The sequence below is a fragment of the Eublepharis macularius genome, chromosome 2 (assembly GCF_028583425.1).
Source record: "Eublepharis macularius isolate TG4126 chromosome 2, MPM_Emac_v1.0, whole genome shotgun sequence".
Classification (NCBI taxonomy): Eukaryota; Metazoa; Chordata; class Lepidosauria; order Squamata; family Eublepharidae; genus Eublepharis; species Eublepharis macularius.
Window position 1 is genome coordinate 213,057,146 of NC_072791.1, and position 24,264 is coordinate 213,081,409.

Genomic DNA, 24,264 nt, shown 5'->3' on the forward strand with positions numbered 1-24,264 from the left:
GGGGCCAGCCCACAATTAAGAGAAGACAGTTTGCAAAGATGCAAACCAAAGTCGCTGGGGAGTCTTCCGAGGGCCAAGCGGAGAGGGAATGGATGACAACTATTGAGCTGGTCGTGACTCTTGTGGTGTCATTAAACACTGTGGATCAATATAGATTCTGCAGAGCTAACATGTCTTTTTGCAACTTAGGGGGAGGGTATCCACCTCACTGAGCCCGTTTTTGCCCCTTCAGCAACAGCCATTAACCAGTCGTATGAAGAAGAAAGAGTTCATAACCTGTTTACCTACTGGGATCACAGGTGGGAAGTTTCTGGAACTAATTTCTCCTGTATTACGATGACTTCTACCTTTCTCAGTTAATTCTAGTTAGTTTGCTAATTCCAGAGAGCATCTCATTATTTCACACCACGTGCCAATACTTGGCAAAGCTGCTCTAGGGTGGGCTTTTCTCCTGTGGCCTGGATATTGCTGAGGCCTGCTCTAAACTCCTGCAAGCAGAGTGATGTGGACAATGGGATCAAGCAAAACGACCCGCAAGTTGATTTCCTTACTCAGCTGTAGACATGGGCATGGAACAGGGTAGGGGGGCTGGGGTTTGGCCGCGGCAGGTCCCTTTAAACTATCAGCTGGCAGATGGCGGGGGGGGGGGGTGTCCCCCTGCCGCCTGCCAGCTGATAGTTTAAAGGGACCTGCCCTTGCAAGTCCCTTAAAGGAACAGTTTCCCTGGGGAAATGGCCATTTAAATTGCCCCTGTAAATACGACACAACGAACCAGTATACAGTTCGTGGAAGTTCCGTGAAAAGGAGCTTCTACGAACCCTGGTTCGCGAACCCCGAACCGGCCTGGTTCGTGGGTTTTTCTGGTTCGTATTTAGGTTCGTGCCCATCTCTCCTCAGCTGGCCTGAGGGGGATTTCTAAGGAGGAACAGCCATAGGGCTTGTGGGTTGGCTAGGGATCCATTTTGGAGGCCAGCAGCTGTGGCTGTTGAGCTTTCCCAGTGCTGCCACACTCTCCTCTTGCTCAAGACAGACCGAGACCTTCTTCAGCACGAGAAGGAAGTAAGGAAGGGGGCTGAGGTGAGACTGGCACTGAAGCTGCAGGCTTGCCTACAACGGGCTGATGCCCAAACTGACACCATTGAAAACACAGGCTGTGGGGGCCACAGACACAGGGGGTGGGGAGGAAAAGACAAACTAACCAGAGGATTTTGGGGGAGGGTCTCTCCTTTCCTGTATGAAGCACATGCTGCTAATGGCAAGGCTTATGTTTGTTACTTATTTTTATGCTTCTCATTTCCTATGTGGTGGATTACTAGTTATACTAGTTTTATGGGGCTGAGAGAGAGACAGCGACTGGTCCAAGGAGGGCTGTGGATCCCGCTTCAAGTCCAGCACCAGTCCAAACGAGTTTCCAAAGGAAAATTAAAAACAAAACAAAACACTACTCAATTTAAGACAACTTCACTACTTCAGTCTGATGTCAAATTCATAAAAATCACGCAACTTAAGTGACACTTCTGCCTAACTCATTTTGTTAATGACATCTTTTCCCATATCATAAATTAACCAAAGCTTTGGATGACGCCATTACACAGTAGCTCAGTTCTATGAATACTGTCAAGTTCGTCAACAAAACAGTATTTGGCTCATTTAATGTACAAAACTTTTAAAATTTCAAAAAGTGCTTTTAAGACAGTATCGTTGACAATCATTACATCCTCAGGAAAGTAAACCTGAATCCTTCATGAGGAGGAACGTTTACAGCAACGGAATTTTCTGGAGAGTTAACTGGGTTTTAAAAACAGTGTTAATTGCTGCCATTTTTGGCATAGAACAGCAAGTGCTAGACTGTGGAGCTAGTCTCTGGGGACGGCTCCGTTCGTTTCCCAAGTCCTAAGAGGCTGAGCTTGAATTAATTTAATTACAAAATGCGTGGCTCTGAGTGCCTCCACAGAAACAGCTTTGTCTTAGCAGCTGGCCTGGTATGTTGTATGCATTTTAAAATGCAGACTGTGCATTTTAATTAGACAGACACCTCTCTCGCAGTTTAAAGTGAAGATCGTCCTGTTTTATAGATCCAGCTGACAATTCCATGCTGGTCCGTATGACGATCCAAATGGATAAAATTAAAATAGCTCCGGCAGGTCAAGGCAGAACCAGTGAAGCTTTAAGGGAAGGACTTTGGCTCACTTTGTCTCACAGCCTCCTCCCTTTAAATACAAGCTAAAAAAATTGAAAGGGGAAGACTATATTTATAAATTTTAAACATATACATTGTTTAAATTGTACGTATACCTTTATGATTACTGTTTTTCTGATGGAGGCATAGAGCTCAGAGAGAACTAACAATGTGACCGTGTCAGAGTTATGGGTTTGGACATGGGAGACACAAATGCAAACCCCAGCTCAAGAGCATGGAGTTTACTTTACTGTATCTATTTAAAATATTTATAGAAACACAGAGCTGTAAGTGACCCCACAGATCATCTAGTCTAACCCCCTGCACAATGCAGGAAACGTTACAGCTACCTCCTCCCGTCACCTTTCCCACTGACCACTGCTCTATGCCCAGAGGAAGGCAAAAATCCCTGGGCTAGTCTGGCCTGGGTAGAAATTCCCTCCTGACCCTGAGGTGGAAACTGGCATTGTTCCGCACATATAACATATAACATGAGGTCCAAGCACCGACTCTTCCCTTCCTGCCCTCCCTCTCTCAATCCGACTAGGTCCATACTGAGTCATAGAATCAGCCTTGCTGTCAGATGGCCATCCAGCCTCTGCTTGAAAACCTCCAAAGAAGGCGAGCCCACCACCTCCTAAGGAAGCCTGTTCCACTGAGGGACCGCTCTGTCAGGAAGTTCTTCCTAATGTTTAGTCAAAAACTCTTCTGTTTGAAAATTTAAATCTTTTCCAAAGTCAGGATCCCTAGGCCAAACTGGCCTGGAGAAAATTGCTTCTTGATCCCAAAGTGGCGATTGGCATTACCCTGGACATGTAAGAAGGGGCCACGAGAACTAAGCCCTGATGTAACCCTTCCTGCCCTCCCTGTCATGATCTGCCCAGGTTCACAGAATCAGCATTGCTGTCAGATGACCATCTAGCCTCTGCTTAAAAACCTCCAAAGAAGGAGAGCCTATCACCTCCCAAGGAAGCCTGTTCCACTGAGGGACCACTCCGTCAGGAAGTTCTTCCTAATGTTTAGTCAAAAACTCTTCTGTTTGATGATGTAAAACTTTTCTGGGTAAGCATGTCAAGTTGACATGTCGGTAGTTACCTGGACTCTGCTTTTACCCCTTCTTGAAGATGGGGACAACGTTCGCCTGCCTTCATTCTTCTGGCACCTCACCTGTTCTCCAAGAATTCTCAAAGAGGCTCCAAAGTTACATCAGCAAGTTTCTTTGGTAACGTGGGATGCAATTCATTTAGCCCCAATAACCTGATTTCATTTAAAGAAGCCAGGTGTTTATGTACCGAACTATGACTATCCTAGGTTGCAACTCCCTCCCTTCATCATGTGTTTTCTTTTTGCAAGGTTGAACACAGTTTCCCTTGAAAGAGAAAAGCAAGGTAAAGTAGGACTTGAGCCAGTTCTGCCCTCTCTTTATCACCTGTTAAAATTCTACTTTTCTCTCCCCACTTCCTTGTTCTTTTTCTTGCTACAAACATAACCAAAGAACCATTTTTTGTTGTGTTTACCATCTCTGGCTAGCCTAAGCTCGTACTGATCTTTAGCCTTTCTCCCTACAAGCACTATTTCGTTGTATTCCTCCTTGGTTATGTGGCCCTCCTTTCATTTTAATTCTCAGATCTTTAGAAAGCTGTTTATGGAGCCACCCCGGTATCTTCAGGTTCCTCCCGTTTTTCCTTCATATTTGGAATTGTTTTTGACGATGCCTTTAATATCTCTCTTTTAAGAAACTCCCACCCATCTTGAACACCCTTTTCCTTGAGTTTTTCGGACCATGGGATTCTCCCCAGCATAACTCTGAGCCTGTTAAAATGAGCTCTTTTAAAATCCAACCTATACGTCTGGCCATGTTCAGCTTTTCCCTTCCGGGGTTCCCAGACCTGAGAGAGGGTGCCTAGGTGCGACTGTAAATTGCCTGGATAATAGCTTCATTCCAGAGGTCAACCAGGGCATTAACAGGACTGCCAACCGTATCAGCAGAAAACCCCCGAATGCTCCTGAAAACCCATCAGATCAATCAGGCACCAAGGATGGATTACCTTAACTGATCCCCAACCCTGCGGAGTCTTTGGTACCCGTTAGTCTAAACCCCCCAGCAAGCAGTGATCTGTCCACGACAAGGGTAACATCTTCAAACACCTCATCTTCAGATCACCTTTCTGCCCAGAGCAAAACATCAGATCATGAGTGCGGCCTGCACGGTGTGTGGAGCCTGTTATTACCTGACACAGGCCCATGGTTGTCATAGAGACCCTGAAATTCCAGGCCTCTCTCAACAAGTTAGCCTAGGCACAGATGTAGAAGTCACCAACTTTGAGAGCTCGGGCCATTCCAGAGAGAGACCAGCCACAGAGAAAGCCTCAGACCTAGCCATTGCCTTAAGGACAACCCCACCACAAGGAGAAAGCTGTCTGAGGAAGTTAAAGTGTTCCAAGTGGGTGACCAGAGGCAGGAGCTTGGCTGCCTCATGTTGTACCAACTGACATTTCAGAGACATCTTCAAAGCAGCCCTGCACAGAGCGCACTCGAGTAGTCCAGTCTGGCGGTAGTGGCAGCGTGGATCAATGTGGCTAGGTCTACGAAGTCTAAAAAAGGGGTTAGCTTATGAGCAAGAGTTAACTGCAAGAAGGTGCTCCCCTGATTATCAAATGGCCTGCTCCATTGGGTCTTTTAGTCACTGAAAAACCATCTCCTTGATAGTCTATTTCTACTTCTGTTAGCACACAGAAGTTTTGTGTGGGTGGGCCACTCAGGTTGTTGGCTCTTGGAAACGCAACCATACAGGCCCAACTCTGTGTGGCAAGCTGTGTGGCAATGAAGTTGCTGCTACTAGATGCATCCTAATGCATATCCCTCAAAAAGGGGGGGTGGGGGGAACTGTACACATTTGTGCTGATCACATATCTGTACTGAGGCCTTATTCATCCTTTGCCAAAATAAGCTTATTATTATTTCCATTCCACAGTTGAGGAACTGAATTAGTGCACTACCCAATCTATCTGCCCACTGGATGTATCAAGATTTCTCCAGTCAAAATAAAATATTGACTGCTGGGCTACCAAGAGAGCATCAATCAAAGCCATAATAGTCATTTTCTAGATATCCTTTTTGGACATCAACTAGATATCCAAAACTCTTAAAACATTTCAGTATAAAGAGGAAAACACTGAAGTTTGGTTTGATGCTAAATAGAATCCTACTATCGCAACAGCTATCCCTCTGTGCCCTGGGGGACTGCAATATTCACCGGACCTACCTCGTTGTTACGAACAATGCCAATGAAGTCTGCTTGAGGAGGGACAGTCACAAACAGCTCCGCTTCGTAGGCTCCCTCCCCTTGGTTCTCGGCATTTATGATCAGAGTTAAAGGATTGTCATCACCGATATAGATCTCCTTCTGATCACTGCACAAGATCAACAGGGAAGAAAAGAGAGCTCTCTAAATCAAAGAGCGCTCAGGGTTATATTAAACGAGTGTGTAATGATTTCAAGTAAATGGGTGCATGTGTCTTTAAATGCTTGGTGTGAGATAGGTGAAGAGTGGGGTGAGAGAGGGATGAGTGAGTGATATGATTGGCTCATGACTGAGAGTGTGGGTGGAGTGAAGGCAGTTTTGGACTGAGAGCCAAGCTACAAGTGATGCCTGACATAGGTTGAACACTTGTCAGCTTCCCTCAAGTTTTGGTGGGAAATGTAGGCATCCTGGTCTTGCAGCTGTAATGGAGAGCCAAGCTGTAGAACCAGGATGCCTACATTTCCCATCAAAACTTGAGGGAAGCTGACAAGTGTCCAACCCGCGTAAGGCGTCACTTGTAGCTTGGCTCTGAGAGTGGAGGGAAAAAGTTTCAATCAGTCAGAAGAAAGCAGGCTAGCTGTGTGCTGCCTGAGTATGCTGAAGTATTTATGAGAGAAATATAACCTGTATGGAACCTGAACTGAGCATGTTTGTGAAAGAACACTCAGTCAGAGAAAGAGAGGCCAGCTATGTGCTGCCTGAGGAGTTTTAAGCATTTCTGTGAGAGAAATATTGAGTCTAGAGAAAGCAGGCAAGCTGTGTGCAGCCTGAGTAACTTTTAAGAACCGACAACTACTTTTATGAATCCAATACGCTTCTTGACAAAATAAAAGTTTATTTTGTTTTGCTATATCCCAGTGTGGCTGTCATCGCTATATCCCATTCCTATCCTCAGGGCCACACAGAACCACGAAGGAACCTAACGCTTAGGCACGTTACAAAAAAGAAAATTTAAATAAAACATCTTGGAATATAATATTCCTGGTGGCAGCAAACTACCCAGAGGGTGTTAAGGGAAAGAGAAAAGGCAAAATCTACCCTAGAAAAAGTAAGGGTCATAACAGAGTGGCTTGGCGTCACCCTAGTATTGTGCCAGGCCAGCAGAGTGCCCTTGAAGAATGTGGACGCCTCTTCACAGCCACAATTACAAAACCAACTGAGAACAGCTGCGAAAGGCCCATCCCTCATAAATTACCCTGCCTAGTATAAAACACACTCTTCTTTGACACCAGGTACTGCAGAATTGCCAGACAGCACAAGACACAACAAAAGGCAGATGAACTGCACTGAGGGAATGGATGCAAACCAACAAAGACATTTTTACTTGAATTTAAAATTACTTCTCTCTCTCTCCCTTCTTACTGAAAGTAATGCCACTTACAACAATTAAAACGAAAAGGAAAAAAAGATAAAACATCAAATGAAACGTTGGAGCATGGTGACCAAACACAACAGAGGATAGAGCTCTTCTGTATTTAATAACCATCTAAAAATGTATGGCTGAATCAGATCAAAGCCCATCTCATCTAGCTTTCTCTTTCAACCACTGCCAGCCAGCTGCCCGCAAAGCTCTGGAACAAGGCAGACGGATGCTGGCCTGCGATACACCAGGGAGGCAACCTATGCCGCTCGGGCTTGTCAGGGGAATCTGGTCATACTAAATTTAAATTACTTATAAAGAGCCAGGCTTCGGTCAATATACATATACAAACAACACTGCCCTCTGCAGGACAAACCCACACAGAATCATTTCTGCATTTCATAGGCAAAGGCCGGCTTTTGGACTAACAACGTGTTCTATGCAAATGTATGTAACAGTGCCCTGACGTCTCCCCCCCCCTCTTTTTAGAGGGGGAGGGTTTAGAACACAGAAGCAGCAAAGAAAGAAGGTACTTAACTCTTCAATTATTCCACATTCTGTCCTCCATGACCCCATCACAGCTTTTTGCCCAGCAAGGTTTAAAACATGTGTTTGGGAGGGAGAATACACTCAGGGAGAATCTAGTGTGGCATCCCTCTTGTCTCTGCCACTTCCCTGCTCTAAATTCCTGCTTTCCAAGAACAGTTTCATTGCTTTAAGAACAGGTATCAGGGTCTTGCTAAATGTACTAGCATGTAACATGCAGTTTGCCCTTAAGTCTAGGGCAACAGAGTTTAATATCCCACCTTTCAGATTTTCTTTTGCATCACAACAAGATCGGCCAACCCTACGCTGTAATCTGTGTGCACAGGTGAAATGAACGCTATGCCTGGCTTCAGACTCCACTCTCTGCCGTTTACCCAAATGTTAACACTCTACCTGTTGACTGCCACCCGCAAATCGGGACGACAAATATTATCTTCACCACAGTCCAGAAGAATATGAGCCTAAATTTTTTAAAAAAGAAAAGTTGGATTAGGCAGGAATTATTCAGTCTCCATCAAGATATTTACAAATGATTCTTTATTTGAAGTGCTAAAATGAGCACTAAGCAGAGTTAGAAATATGAAACCGTGTCCCCAGGAGAGGGTGGCTTTTATGAACGTGGTAGGAAGAATAGCTTTTCATAGTGGAAAGCTGGTCCATACACTGAAAAAGGTACAACAAGGAACTGTTCTTTTCCTTTGAAGTCTAAACTGAGAAGACAGTGGAGAATCTATCATATGTCTATCCCAACCTTCCTACAAGGGATTTTACAACATGGTATCTCCTGAGATCTGGGGGGAAACTTACTATAATTTGTCAATAACCACCTTATTCTGAGACATGGAGACCAAACTGCTTCCAACCTCACCCAATCCCCACTGAGCCAAATCTTTCAGACTAAAGAGGCCCATTTCTAAGACTCATCGCAATAATTCTTTAAGAGAAAGTAGAAGTGCAAAAGAGCAGGCCAGGCGTTTTATTAATGCATCTATTGATCTCATACCTGCCTGCTGATGTTCGCAGGAGTAAACTGGTTGAGGATGGGCTGTAAACCGGTAGAATCCGAGGCGGTTTTATAATCCAACTGATACTCCATGAATATGGTGATTGGAGTAAGCTTGTCTCTAAATTCAGATTCATCCTAAAATGAACCAAAAACATGGTTAATGTTGCCAAAAAAATAAATAAATGCTCCCAGATGGGGAATTTATAGTCCAGTCCTATGGCCCTTTTCACGCTACTTACCTGCTCCCGGAACATTGCGAAATATCGCGCGAAACCCGCAGAAGATAGCATCTTGTCACGAGAGTTTTGCGCGACATCGCGCAAAACTCTTGCGAGAAGATGATATCTTCCGCGTTTTTTGTGCGATGTTGTGCAACATTCCGGGAGCAGGTAAGTAGTATGAAAAGGGCCATAATTGCAACCTTCTATGTCCACTCAAGTCAATCAGTTTCAAATGATATAACTCTTTTTAAGAGTAATCCAGAAGTTGAATCAGCTGCCTAGGGATGTGGTGGGTTCCCCCTCCTTGGCAGACTTCAAGGAGTGGCTGGACAAATATTTGTCAGGGATGCTTTAGGCTGTTCCTGAATTGGGCAGGGTTTGGACTAGATGGTCTGTAAGATCCCTTCCAACTTTACAATTCTATGATAGCACTGTAAGACATCTTATCAAAACACTATATTGGTGGTTTTTGTTAAGTTTATTCCTTAAAACTATCCACCTTTAAAACTTTAATGAAAACAGCACTTTGATGGGAAAGTCAGCCTCTGTATTTTTACAAAGGAAAAAACAAGGAGCCTTCCTAGAAGAAAAAATAGAGATCACGATCCACAAAAAGTTGAGGTCCAACTGAAATGAAAGGGTTGGCTGCTGTTTGCTGAAGACGGTGGATTTCAATAAAACATAAATTCCTCTGGACTGTATCCAGGCAACCTGGAAACAAAAATGTGCTTTTCGACGTGACAAAATTAACTTGCACTAATAGTTTTATGAAGCACCATCTTCAGTGTTGACTGTAAATCCATGGTGGCTAGTCCAAAGTCAAGAATTTGCACCCCGAACCATCTGGTAAAAAGAAACATGTTTTACGGCCTCTTGAGATAAATGAGCACCAAAGTAGTCCTGATCTTAAGTTCCCCACCCAAATGGGCCATTTCCTCTATTTTCTGTAGAAAACCTTTTCCAAGACAAAAGACTCTGCGGGCCCAAATCCCTGTAAACATTACCAAAGTTAAGCCTACATATAGAAGGAATGGAGTTGGTATTCCCTTACCCTTAAAAAAGCAAAAAGTTCTTCACAGTGCATTCGACCTCCTTTGAGGACCGTCATGTTCTTAGAGTGGCTGGACTGTCTGTTGTGAAGAAAGAGGGCCCTCCTGATGGCACCTTTTTGCTTGAGTTTGTCCAACAGCAGCTCTACATGGAAAGCTATCAACAGATGCAAACTGTTAAGTTGGTGTTGCCCAGTGAGGTGTTGTGCTGGGTGGAGCCCAAGAGCGAAAGAGACCCTTCAACTCAGAAGAAACTAGACTGAGGCCCAGACAGAGGGAGACTAAGAAGGTGACTGGTTAGGAGCATCCAATGTGGCTCTAACCCTGTTTGCTCTTGTGCTGACTGCTCCTAGCCAATCAGTGGTCAAACACATGCGCGATTCCGATTCCACCTGCTTCCTGATTCCACTGCCATTTTTTGCTCCTGCTGGTAAGGGCATAGAGTCTCCCAACCCTTCTCTTTCCACTCAGCAGCAGCCTACACTCCCTGCCTTGCACTGTTTTTTTGCCCTGCTTCCTATGTTAGGAATCTTACAGCACAATTTTAAGCACAGCTACACCCCTCTAAGCCCACTGACCTCTATGGATTTTGAAAGGGGTAACATTGCTTTTGTCCTTTCTGTGGCTATTCTTAAGCCTAGTGCTCACAAATGGCAGGGCAGAGGCAGTGATCAAGCCAGTGTCTCAACGGCAAGACTGTCAGGAAGAAGAGTTCTGGCCTAGCCTTCTCCAACGTATTAGTTTTCTACAAGAAGGGAACCTTTTTGAGTGAAGGAGCATTCAGTCATGTGAACTGGTGGTTGTAGTAGTCTAGCCCAGAATGAGGTTCTTCTGCCTCATCCACTGCCTAAGAAAAGGAGGCATTTCCATGCTCCAGGGCAAAAGATGTCCTACTCCTGAGGCTGTAGCAGCTGCGCCCAGCAGCCTCTTGTGGGGCTTTCTCGAGCACCATCTGTTCTCCTTGCCACCTAACCGGCCCACCCAGCTCCCACTACTCCGTCTCTCAATAAATGCTGGTGGGCTTCTCAAGGCATCAGAATCCCACACCAATATATTAAAGTTCATGGCTCAGACCAGAACCAATGGCTTGAAATTAAATCAAAAGAGCTCTCGGCTCCTTCTTTGGAGGTTTTTAAGCAGAGGCTAGATGGCCGTCTGACAACAATGCTGATTCTGTGAGCCTGGGCAGATCGTGAGGGGGAGGGCAGAAGGGGTTACAGCAGTGCTTGGTTTTCGTGGCCCTCCTCAAATGCCCAGGGTGGTGCTGATTGCCACCTTGAGGTCGAGTGGCAGTTTTCCACAGGGTAGTTTGGCTAGATATCCTGGAGGTGTTTCATCATCTTCTGGGCATGGAGCAGGGGGTCACTGGGGCAGTCGGGTATTTGTGAATTTCCTGCATTGTGCAGGGGGCTGAACTAGATGACCTTAGAGGTCCCTTCCAACCCTATGATTCTATGTGGGTGCTGATTTCTAGCAATCTCCAGCTGACCTCTTTAGTCAGAGGGTCAAGATAAGAGTGCGATCCTAAGCAGAATTACACGCTTCAAAGTTACAGCTCTAAAGTGGTGCAAAGAACTCCCATCCAGCCCAGGCCACTTCAGCTCAGGAAAACAGTGTGCACCGGTACGGGAAAGGAGGATCTCCACCCACCCATGCTGCAGTCCTCTGCCAAATCAGGCTCCTGTGAACCTTTAAACTGCTGTTCTTTGCAACTGCTGTGGGGTTGGGGGGGGGAAGCGATTTGGTCCAGGAAACCCAGGCCTGACTCATTACAAAATGTAATGTGCAGCTTGGCCCTCTCTACTTAGGGTCGGGTTACAATTCTTCCTCCAGCACTCCGAGGGCGGCCCTCATTTCAGATCTGAAGAGGGAGAATGGAAAAGGGTTTTGTACATGTCGGATACTGGCGGCATGCCCTGGCACATACACAGATGTGCACAGCACTGTAGCCAAAAGTTAGCCATCTAAATGGCCACCACTATATGAGGTATAGAAAAAATAAATTGGCAGTACTTACTGAGGTCCTTGGGAAGGCTTCCTTTGCCATTGGCTTTTAAGCAGAATTTCACTTTAAAGCTGTTGAGAAGAATTAAGGGCTGGTTTTAAAAATGTATATTTTAGTGAAGATGCAACTACTGAAGGCCGCAATTGGAGTGATGGCTTTGTCAGTATAGAATGGGTCATCTCCTGGATCTTGCCCGCCGTAGCAGTCGACAAGATCCAGTTTCCGTGTGTTGGCTGTTTCAGCAGCATTGCATTTAGAGACTTGAAAAATACTCGGCCCTCTCTCTCCTTTTCCAGTTCTGAAATGTACTTCATTAACCTAACTGTTTGTCCACATAAACTTTTTATCCAAATAAACCTATTGCGTATTTTGTAGACAGCTTTTCTAACTTGTGAAATGGAGCATCCACTGAAAGACCGCTTCAAAGGTCAACATCCAAAGGCGGCTTTGGTTGTTGCCAAGGAAAGAAACACAAGAGACCATCCTCCCTTGGGTGGCCCTGCTCTATGCTCTGTTCCGCTGGCTATCCAGAGAGGGCTTGGGATGTGGAATCAGAGGAGACTCGAAAGCTTTAAATGGGACATCTTCATTAAGCCACTTCATCCATGATCTACAGCAGTCTAAAGCCAGGGGAAAATTTAGAGGGCAGTAAATTCAAAAGCAAGTCTCCCCCCTGCCCCGTAACCTTTGGATGATTCATGCATCTCCCCACAGGGGAATTATGCATTTTTCCACTTTGGAAATGGATACAAGCCAGGAAACATTCAAACTTTCTTACCAAGAAACTTTCTGGCCATTTTCATTCAAGTCACAGGATTTGCTCTCCGGATTGAGAATGGATGGGGTAACTTCTAATACCGCATTTACAGTAATGACGGGCCGGGCCCTTTTAAAAGAACCAAACAGGAAACAAAGGAGACATTCTAGAACCATAACTTTCTCAATGCAGTATATCTCAAAATACTTCATTCGCTTAAAGTAGGAGGACAGACTGATAAGACATATTGTGACAGATGACGTCTGGTCTGGTACCCCAAATCTCACAAGATAACCTTGTTGAGACTTTTGTGGTCATTCTGCCATGAAGCAGAGATCTCCTCCCTTGCCCTAATACAGCCTGACACAGGAAGGCAAACTTCACTGTGCTTATGGCTATAATACAAATACCATTCAGTTTTCTGCTTTTAACTTTTTGATGCTCTTACCTATATAAGGCAACTCTGTCAACACCAAACGCTCCTACGATCAAGTCTGAAAATAGAATATGTTAATAATATAGATTGGAAAGCTTATTAACTTTTTAAGTGTTCTAATGTGATCACTGGTATGTCCGAAAGATGCTCTATGCTCCAAACAATGTTAAACTTGCATATGAATAGGTGAAGATCCAAAGGTACTAAACACTTTCTCTCGCTCCACCCCCTTCACTACTTCTTAACTTACTAGTTTTAAGCAGACTCCTAAAAAATAAAAACTAGACCACATTTAAATGATTGCAAAAATAAATCACATGCACATAAAATTTTGCAACTGAAAATGACAGATAACACTATTATTTTCTAATAAAAGAGGAAATGTCTCCATATGATCTATATGTTGGAGCAAATGAAAAACTTTGAATCAGGCACTCTGGTAAAATTCAGTATCAACTGAAACCACGTTGTCATGAAAACATCACCTGGGTAGCCATTTTGGTCCACATCGGTAGCTCCTTTCAAGGAGTACCCAAAGCTTGGTGGCATTGTCTGAGAGGCCCACTGTCCTTCGAGGATTTGAGATGGTATTCCATTCAGTCCCGTGGCTCTCCCATTATAGATGTAAACCATCCCTTTCTTTTCCTCTCCACCATAAGGAGCAGACACTGCGATGTCTATTAGACGAAAAAGGAACTGTCAGGATCTCCAAAAACAAATAAACGAACAAAAGTCCCAAACCGAATACACGTGAAACATACTGTGTTTATCAAAATGTATGCTCAAACTGATTCTATGGCAACGAAGTCATTTGGCACTTTGCAACCAATTCAGAACAGTGTATGTGGAGGGGTGTCAATTGAGTAAGGCATTGAATTAGATGGATTTAAATATATGAGAAAAAATATTCAAATAAAGGAGAGTTCAGACATTTTCAGTAAGACTCCGCTAGCCTGGACCTTATTATGAAAACAAAATATAGTTTAAAGCAGGGGTGGCCAAACTGTGGCTCGGGAACCACATGTGGCTCTTTTAGACATTGTGTGGCTCCCAAAGGTCTCTAAGTATCGCCGTGGCCATACATTTTAGTTTAGTTTAGTTTATTTCCCTCCCTTCCCTCTCTTTCCTTCTGACTCAGAAAATACCTGGGGACTTTAGGGGTGAAGCCTAGCAAGAATGTGACATCACTTTTGTGATGTCACTTCCAGGTCAAATGTCAGGTGATGAATCTTCCCATGCTCCACCCCTTCCGATGATGTCACTTCCAGCATACTGCACCAAACCCCCACCCCTTTCTGTGATGTCACTTTCAGGACACCCCCCCAAACCCGCCTGTTCATCTGAAGTCACTTCAATGCATCATGTCTTGTGGCTCTCAAACATCTGTTGTTTGTTCTATGTGGCTCTTACATTAAGCAAGTTTGGCAACCCCTGGTTTAAAGGAAACTGCATTTAGAAATGGAGAGGGCTCTGCCAGCTTCAGAGAAGTAGCCTTTTCAGGGCTTTTTTTCAGCAGGAACACAGTGGAACGGAGTTCTGGCACCTCTTGTGTCCCGTGGCGATGTGGTGCTGTGTCCAGTGGCCCCGCCTCCTGATCTCCAGACAGAGATCAGTTCCCCTGGAGGAAACGGCCGTTTTGTAAGGGGGCCCGTGTGTTTCTCCCTCATTTCCCTCTTGAGAGTTCCACCACCTCTTTTCCCAGAAAAAAAGCCCTGATCTTTTCAAATGCAAAGGTGCCTACATTGCAGGAAGCCCTTTGCTTATTTAGCGTTTAAAAATCAGCTGTGCCTTGCTATCTGAATGGTTTTCTATAGTGCCCTTTGAGCATGGAAATCGTTTTCGAAATGTGGACCTGGTGGCTGTCAGCATCATACACAACTGCTTTAAGTAAGATCCAGAGGAGTTCGCCGTGTTAGTCTGTAGTAGCAAAAATCGAAAAGAGTCCAGTAGCACCTTTAAGACTAACCAACTTTACTGTAGCATAAGCTTTTGAGAATCACAGCTCTCTTCGTCAGATGCATGCATGCATCTGACGATGAGAATTGTGATTCTCGAAAGCTTATGCTACAGTAAAGTTGGTTAGTCTTAAAGGTGCTACTGGACTCTTTTCGATTTTTGCTTTAAATAAGAACGTAACAATTGCCTTCTTAGATCAGACCAAGGGCTGCCTAATCTTGCATTCTGTTTGTAACGGTAGCTAATCAAGTCAGTGACCAGCCTGAAACGAACTCTGCTGTACGCCGCAGGAGTCCAACTGTGAATTAAAATGAACAGAGTCAGGTCTTAACGCCCTACCGTTGAAGCCATCTTGGTCAAGATCTCCCAGAGGTGCAATGGAGCTGCTGAACCTTGCAAAGACCTCGAAGCCATTTAGCTTCATGGGGAGAAAGCCACCAGATGCTTGTTGCAGGTACACAGTCACCTGGCCCACTTCGAGAAGTTTGCCATCAGAACCACGATCCATAAAGAGTGGGGCTCCTATAAGCAAATCCGTGTAGCTGTAACAAAACAAAGTATTTCAACCACTGTGAAAAAATATTTTCATCCACTTTGTCCTTTCACAGGTTCACACTGCTGACAGCCACAATCCATCCATCTATCCAAACAACAGCACTTGCAACAAATAATAATCAATGGCTTACTACAAAATTAATAGAAATTCTTCCATCAATTTACAGTGCTCAGTGCTAAAGTGTACTTCCACAACATCAGTTAACAAACGTTAATGCACAAAATTCATACACTTCAATTATAAATACAAAAGACAAATATCAGCCATGTCCCTTAATAGGCAGTCCCTCAGCAATAGAAACGTCCTCAAGTTTGCGTTTATTCTTAGCATCAAGAGCTGGAGACTCCCTTAAGAAGATTGTAGACAGATTGCTGAGTAATTGTCCAAAATGCAGTCCGTGGTGAGCAGGGAACACCCGACCTGAGCCGGAAATAGTCCCTTCACAGTGAAACCAGAGGTAAGTATGGTGTCGTAGCAGAGTGGAAATTGACTGAGAGCCAAACTACAAGTGACGTCTTACACAGGTTGGACACTAGTCGGCTTCCCTCAAGTTTTTATGGGAAATGTAGGCGCCCTGGTTTTACAGCTTGGCTCTCCATTACAGCTGCAAGACCAGGATGCCTACATTTCCCATCAAAACTTGAGGGAAGCCGACTAGTGTCCAACCTGTGTAAGACGTCACTTTTAGTTTGGCTCTAATCTTGTTCCTTTCTTCTTTGAACCTGGTGGATTTCAAGGATGGAAGGAGAGCCCAGCAAGGGTTCCCCTGGCCCTACAAGCTGCCGGCTTGATCACTCACAGCTGATATTTGTCTTTTGTATTTATAATTGAAGTGTATGAATCTTGTACAATAATGTTTGATAACTGATGTTGTGGAAGTACACTTTAGCACTGAGCACTTTAAATTGATGGAAGAATTTCTATTAATTTTGTAGTAAGTCATCGAATTATTTCTTGCAAGTGCTGTTGTTTGGGTAGCTTGTGGGTTGCACTTTGCAGAACTCCTATGGTTTGTGACAGCCACAATCCAGGCAAGTGAAGTATTTTTAAGGCTTTAAACATGTGTTCAGCTCCTTATCCTTTGACATCCAAGAGACTTAGAAATTCAAATGCTTCAAACCCTCATTAGTAAGTGAATTTCTGGTTTTAGACGATCATATTAAAATCTTTGTTAATCAAAGATTATATTTTTATATTACAAAGACAGCTCATTCCAGAAAAAAATAAAAAGCATAACTTACTCATCTCCATTAATATCTGTAGCCGCAACAGAATACCCAAAATAGGCAGCCATCTAGGAGACAAGATCAAATAGATAATTGTTGCATTTGATGCAAATACTTCAAAAAAGATATTTTGAGACACTTTTAACACTTCCCAGTGTTTTAAAAAATGCTAAGAGCTTTTGTGCATGACTGATTCACAGAGGGAGAAGATTTTAATAACTGACACTGACCTCCCCTCCACACTGTTTATAGCATGAAACAGGAAAAAAGACAGGCAAAGAGAAGGTGCCTGTCTTTTTTCCTTTCAGGGCTATAAACAGGACTGGGGAAGGGAAGTGGTTGGCTTCAAGTAATGAAACCATATAGGGTGAAAGTTTAAACTCCTTTCTCTCCCCTGCTCCCCCATGTTGCAACCCCAATCTCAATCTGAGGTCTGCTCAGCAGCTATAGCCTTTCTAACATGCTAGGAACACAATTATAAATTTCTCAGCATGAGTTCTACTTTGGCCCTTAAGCATTAGAAATATTTTTGCTTTCATCCAATAAAAGTTCCCTTACCCGCCATGCATGATTCAAATTTTGTTTGCTAAAACAGTTTATTTCCTGTTTTACTTCTTTCCCTCTACCACAAACCTATTACTTTCTACAAGAACCAGGGGAAAAAAAGGAATGTTTCCTCTCCTCTGCACAATTAATGACAACACAGAAATGCATTTTGCCCCATTTGTTGGACTAAAAGGTGCTCTCCTAGGCTAAGGACCTTTCTAACTAATCATGAGTAGTAGAGATGGGCACGAACTGAAATACGAACCAAAATTAAGCACGAACCAGGCTGATTTGTGGTTCACGAACCACGGTTCGTCAGATCCCATTTCTGACAAACTGCCACGAACTTTTAGGTTGGTTCGTTTGGTTCGTCACTGCAGGCAGCCTGGTGCCAATCAATCAGTTTCCTAAGCAACAGGGAGTGGACTTCCTGTAGACCTTCTGTTGACCCGGAAGTGATGGTTGTCTGACCTGGATGTGCCGTTTTCATGAACCAAATGAAACGGTTCACGAACCAGGGGCAGGTTCGTGAAAGTTTGTGGTTTGTGAAATTTGACGAACCACAAACCACATGGTTTGGTTTTTCCTGGTTCGTGCCCATCTCTAATGTGGAGTTTCTCCGTACACTAAGAATACATGTCACAGATGTTAAGGAAGGCTCCTCACTTATAGTGGGAGACATCTATTAGACATCTATTTTCTAGGTCATATAAACTGGGTATAAAGTTTGGAGGAGGAGGATATTTTCTGGGTCTAGAGCAACTAATCATGAAATATTGAAAGTGCTCCTTCTGTATTATGCATTATAAGCTGTAGCTCTGAAACTTCTTAGAGCTGGAATAGATCTTGCTGCCATCATGCTGCTGACGCCACCATACAATGCATCCGGTGATAGACACTGGCGCTATAGTGAGCTTCCTTGCTCCCACTAGCAGCTGCCAATATTTGGTACTCATGAACTCATTCATTTATGTATGTTATTTATAGTCTGCCTTTCTTACTGAGACTCAAGATGGATTAATAGTCTAAATCAATACGATCGATGGCTGGGACATCCAATAAACAGTACAATAGGGTAAAGATTACAGAAATTAAAAAAAAAAACAAGCAGCAATCCAATACGGCTTAAGTAATTTGACACGACATATTAAACGATGCAGGAGTTACCCAATAGGAGCATACTTACAGCAACAGACAGTACCCAGCAGTACAGTCTACAGTCCCTGTCCCCTTACGAAAGCAACTCTCTGAGCCACTCCCTTATAGCACCACCCTATTATCTGTGTAGAAAAGCCCTCCGCGATACAGTTTTGCACAGTTTGCAGATAGCCAGGAGAGCAAGAGCCTTCTTAACCTCATCAGGCGGGCCATTCTATGAGGGCCACAAATGAGAAAGCAGGTTTACAGAAAGTTGTTGATTTTGCTCATTTGTAGGGGGGGTGGTATCTGCAAGAGGCTCTGGTCAGATGTATAAAGCTATTGTGGTGGAGCATAGGAATAAGAGGTCGGAGTTTATAATCCATAGAAAAGAAAATTTCTTTAACTGTAGACCAACTCTTATGTCAAAGCAGTTCCACCGACTTTAGATATATTTGACCAAATAACAATATTTTATTTTATTAGATTTATACCCTGCCCTCCCCACCCTGTACCACTGCAGTAAAATCAGTGGGATCCTGATTTTGAAAAACCTAAATCCACCTCTCCGCTCTATCCCATCTGTTCTAGGTTGTTGTTGTTTTTTACTCTAATCTGGAGAACCGGGTTTGATTCCTCACTCCTCCACTTGAAGTCGGCTGGGTGACCTTGGGTCAGTCACAGCTCTCCCAGCTCTCTCAGCCCCACCCACCTCACAGGGTGTTTTATTGTGGGGATAATAATGACATACTTTGTAAACCGCTCTGAGAGGGTGTTATGTCATCCTGAAGGGTGGTATATAAATCGAACGTTGTTATGTTATTATTATTGTTCTCATACATTTTTAAGATTGACCAAAAGCAAAAATATGCACCACAGTGCTGATATAGAGAAAATTATACCTGTTCTCCAGTAAAATTATACAAGGATGTCATGGTTTTTCCATTGTAAATGGACACCTAAACAAGAGACAAAAATTGAGATTTACATTATTATGTATTCTAGTAGTTGCTGTTAAGAATATACTATTTCACATATCTCACTTAAATTTCTTACCATGCCCAATGTTCTTGCTGCTCTTGGGACACCAGAGACAAAATCTGGAAATAAAAGCCAGTAATTAAAGGGATTTCAAAATTCAGAGCAGAGCAGGATTTCTGGGCAGAACTGGCAAGCTTTTGCAATAACTTCATGTTATGATTATAGTCCTTCACCAGCTTGAAAGACTCAGCTCGACTGAAATCACTGGGAATAAATATACATAACACTGCATACTGGAATCCAGTTGCAGCATTGCTGACTATGCAGTTCTTTAAATCTACTCCTTGCAAATAAGACATTGCCGTTTCTGCACATTAACAAGCCATACCTTCTATGCCATCACCATTGAAATCTCCCACAGCCACTGAGTAACCTGTCAATCAAACATGAAAAAAATAAGTCATGATTAAAATGCATTTATTTTCTCCACGTTGCACAAAACTAATGTCGTCCTGATGTACTGGAACACCTTGACATCTGTTCAGGTTTCTTCTTCTGGCTGCTGCTATTTAGGCAATTCTAATTAGCTAATCACCAGCAGGAATTTCTAACTCTCCCTAACAGCGGGAAAGGCTCTGGGGTAGACAGTCATTAGGCTCGATTTATCTATCCCACACGTTTTGGACAGAGGAACAAGAAAGAGTGACCGACAAAAATATCCAATTATCTAAATACTTTGCCAAGCCTCATGATTTAAAAAAGTTAAATGTCCAATGTAAAATATATAGCATGGTAAGTGCTACAGAAGAACTACTTTAGGCATGTTCCATATTTCTGTGATGTGCCAATTTACCAGTCTGTCATGTCTGATTATTGGGAACAGGCTTTTCTGGGATTCTGCCTATCTGACAACTATTCGTTGATAACGGCACAACCTCAACCTCTGGAGGAATGGCAGAGAGATCAATGCTATTAAGTACCACGGAGCTTCTTTGGTGATGGTCCAGATTAGAGGAGGGCACAAACCGAAATACAAACTGAAGTTTGTCACGAACCGGGCCAGTTTATGGTTTGTGAACCGGCAGTTCGTGGGAGCTCATTTCTCATGAACCGTGATGAATTTTAGCCTGGTTCGTTTGGTTCGTATTTCAGTTCGTCACTGCAGACAGCCTGGTGCCAATCAATCAGTTTCCTTGGCAACGGGGGGTGATGGACTCTCTGCAGACTTTCTGCTGACCCAGAAGTGACATTTTCACGAACCAAACGAACCAGTTCACAAACCGGGGCAAGTCTGTGAAAGTTCGTGGTTCGTGAAATGCAATAAACCACGAACCACACGGTTTGGAATTTTCTCAGTTCATGCCCATCTCTAGTCCAGATCAATCGGCTAATGGCTGATCAGGAGTTTAACCAAATAAGCTTCAGTGTACTTAATAGCATTGAATCCCTCTTCTCTGCCATTCCACCAGAGGTTGAGGACAGATATGCACATGTACACGCTCTCACACTCTCTCTCAATGTGATAGAGAGAAAGAGAGAAGAGGGGGAAGAATTTCACCTGGAGTGGCTAAAAATGAAGCATCCTTGGAGTTGCTCTTCGGAAACCTGATGCTGTCTTATTGGACATACTGCCCTACAGGAGTCTGACCTCCAGTATGCTGTGCTTGTTTATTGATAAAGGGTTATTACTAAGACACCATAAGGCAAGTCTCCAGTTCTGTTCTGTTCTTGGACTTTCCACTGCTTGGAAAAGCAGGAGGACACATTATTAACATATTTTAATGTGATATTTATGTGCATGGTGGATACGAGTTACAGAACAAAACAATACAAAATCTACATGCTCGGAGCTGATACACAAGGCCCATTCTTTGCAACCAAGAGCAGCTTTAAATAAAAATGGCTCTCAAGTAGAAACATTCTCCAGATATATCCACATCACTGGAACCTTGAGATTCAGGTCCAGTGTTGTCTGACTTGAGGTATATCGAATCCTCACACCAGAGCTCACACCTCATCCACAAACTATGAGAGCCAGTTTGGTGTAGTGGTTAAGAGTGTGGGACTCTAATCCGAAGAACCGGGTTTGATTCCCCACTCCTCCACTTGAAGCCAGCTGGGTCACCTGGGGTCAGTCACAGCTTCTCGGAGCCCTCTCAGCCCCACCCACCTCACAGGGTGATTGTTGTGGGGATAATAACAACATACTTTGTAAACCGCTCTGAGCGGACGTTAAGTTGTCCTGAAGGGCAGCATATAAATCGAATGTTGTTGCTGCTGTTATTGTTGTTATTACTATTACTATTATAATACAATTAAGTTGTTCATCAGGGCATTTCGATAAAAGTAATAGGGCTGCATCAATAAGGAAGAGTTCAGGAAGGCACTTTTATAAAGGAAACAGGATGCTAATCTATGCTACTGTGGACGGTATGTATTATCACTTTATTGTGTGTATTCTCCTGCTCTTCCTACATTGTTTTCTACTTTTGTAATTATATTTTCTACAGTGTTTGATATATCATGTCTAATACTTTTTGGCACGGTTTCTAATTTTTTTTTAATCCTAGCCCTATTGCATTACTTATTAGGTAACTCAAGCTATTTGACTGCATAATTTGACACTGTGTAACGTGCCTGGAATCTCAGCAAGAAAGGTGGGCTATAAATAATGTCAGTAAATAAATAAATTCTATCTGCAAACTGAATGGTCCATCAGCTTACCCTTACCCTACATCATTTCCTCTTAAAAAAGAAGAATCTTTCTTGTTCCTATTCTGGCAATCTGAAAAGTATCTATATAAGTATTAATATGAATGTGTCTTATCTTCTAACCGAAACCAATGAAAACAATAATGCTTTCATCAATGTCACTTTAAAAGGGAGGAAGAATCCCAAACTTGGCCCCATCATCAATACAAACTGCTACTGTTTTACTTTCAAGAAACCCACCCAAATAGCTGTCGTCAAAAGCAGGGCTTGCCGGCTGGGTTGCTAACTGGTTGTCGTACTCGGTGGTGTAGACTTTAGCGTTGTATTTTGACACAATCTCAGCTACTTGATCTGAAATGAGTTGGCCTGGAAAGAAGCAGGAGAAAGGAAGGGTGAAAATGGGAAAACACAGAGATACAGTTCGGAGGCAATGTTTTTAGGCCCTTTATTCATCAAAAAGTAAGAGAATACTTGTAGCATTTTAAAGACTAACACATTTATTCACAACTATTTCAGCCATCAAGGCCTTGACTGCATTTTAAAATAATACACATATAAGCAGGGCTTTTTTTCTGGGAAAAGAGGTGGTGGAACTCAGGACCACACAATGACATCACTTTGGGTCAGCTGGAACAAGTGGGGAGTTTTTTAAAGTTTAAATCGCCCTTGGTGAAAATGTTCACTTGGCCGGTGGCCCCGCCCCCTGATCTCCAGACAGAGGGGAGTTTAGATTGTGTCTGGAGATCAGGGGGCAGGGCCACCGGCCATGTGACCATTTTTAAGAGGTGCCGGAACTCCGTTCCACCATGTTCCTGCTGGAAAAAAGCCCTCCATATAAGCATACCTTTCTGCCCATTTTCCCTCACTGGTAAAACTATTCAGGGAAAGGGAATTTTGAAAGAAGGGAGGGAATGGAATGGAATTTTCGTGGGTAGAGGGACAAGCTGTCCAACCCTCTTCCATCCCAGTGCTTCAACATTCCAAATTCCCCATAGCTACCTCTCCCCCCTGCAAGGTTCCAAGCACTCGTCAAGATCAGGAAACCCTGGGGGGAAAGTAGCTGGAAAGATGATCAGGAGTGAAGGGTTGGCACTAGGGAAAACAGTTCCTCCCTCTGTCATTTCTTCACTCTAAATTGCCCCCTCCTAAAGCAGCTTTTCCAGGATAAAAGGGCCACAGGGATTTGATTGTACACATTTGTTTGCCACATACACATAGGTGGTTTAAAAGAGCATCATTTGGCAGCAAAGTGTCTCATCTTACCTTGCCAATAAAAGCTTCCTGGTCCTCCAAGAAGCACTCTGTCTCCCTAATGGAGAAAAATAAGTTACGTAAGCAGCTTTGCTGTAGTATCTTTATCAGGGCGCACTACCTGCTTGCCTAATGCTGCAACTTTATAGACTTTTCTCCACAGAGAATTTCCCCAGTGTAAAAACTAGCAAATTTTTCAAGGAAGGTAAATCAATTTTATCATATTCCTGATTTGTTGTTTAAGCTGTATGTCTCAAAGATTTTTTTTGACATTTTTGCATTATTTGATCTGGAAGCTGCTATGATTTTGGTTTTAGGAAAGCCTTGTGGAATAGTGTTGAACAGAGGCGGGCACAAACCAGAAAAATGGTGGTGTGTTGCAGTTCGTGGTTCGTCGCATTTCACAAATTGCCATGAACTTGCCCGGTTCACGAATTGGTTCGTTTGGTTCATCAGTTCATCACTTCCAGGTCTGCAGGTCTTCAGAAAGCCCATCCCCCCCGCTGCCTAGGTAACAGATTTATCGGCACCAGGCTGTCTTCAGTGACGAACCAAAAAATGAACCATACAAAACCGCTCTAAAAATCATAGTGGTTTGTTGTGGTTCATCAGAAATGAGCTCCAACAAACCACGGGTTCGCAAACCAAAAATTGTCCCGGTTCATGACAAACTTTGGTTTGTATTTCAGTTTGTGCCCATCTCTAGTCTCGAATGAGCCATGAACCAGAAAATCCTTGGGTCACATTTTACCTGTTGTGAACTGAGTAGGTAGCACCTAATAGCCTCAAGTCCCATCTTTGTAACATCTGCACCATGGGCACAATACTTTATGCAGTGTTGTGTAAGGATTACTGAACGATATCTTTCTGAGTTATGTAAAGCATTCTATTAATGTATTATTCTTATTAGCTATAGGGTATGGATGGAAGGTGTTGCTGATGCAAAGTAGATCTGAGTTTGATCACTGCCTTGAGTTCTATGATGGGATATAAACAGGGGTCATTTCGCAGAAAAAGAGCTGCAGGAACTCATTAG

At 43.4% G+C, this 24,264-nt stretch overlaps 1 protein-coding gene across 1 annotated transcript in view; it reads right to left on the reverse strand.

Annotated features, from left to right (window-relative positions):
- The window catches only part of ITGAV (integrin subunit alpha V), a 93,479-nt gene that overhangs the window by 22,925 nt on the left and 46,290 nt on the right, over window positions 1-24,264 (reverse strand). Inside the window, exons 6-20 of the mRNA XM_054970819.1 lie at window positions 23,241-23,286; window positions 22,218-22,343; window positions 19,654-19,698; window positions 19,341-19,384; window positions 19,187-19,243; window positions 16,617-16,669; window positions 15,159-15,361; window positions 13,349-13,540; window positions 12,876-12,921; window positions 12,449-12,556; window positions 11,683-11,741; window positions 9,668-9,822; window positions 8,393-8,530; window positions 7,783-7,850; window positions 5,445-5,592 (exon numbers count right to left, since the gene is read on the reverse strand). Of these exons, the coding sequence (XP_054826794.1) occupies window positions 5,445-5,592; window positions 7,783-7,850; window positions 8,393-8,530; window positions 9,668-9,822; window positions 11,683-11,741; window positions 12,449-12,556; window positions 12,876-12,921; window positions 13,349-13,540; window positions 15,159-15,361; window positions 16,617-16,669; window positions 19,187-19,243; window positions 19,341-19,384; window positions 19,654-19,698; window positions 22,218-22,343; window positions 23,241-23,286 (1,488 nt within the window). The remainder of the gene's footprint in view (window positions 1-5,444; window positions 5,593-7,782; window positions 7,851-8,392; window positions 8,531-9,667; window positions 9,823-11,682; window positions 11,742-12,448; window positions 12,557-12,875; window positions 12,922-13,348; window positions 13,541-15,158; window positions 15,362-16,616; window positions 16,670-19,186; window positions 19,244-19,340; window positions 19,385-19,653; window positions 19,699-22,217; window positions 22,344-23,240; window positions 23,287-24,264) is intronic.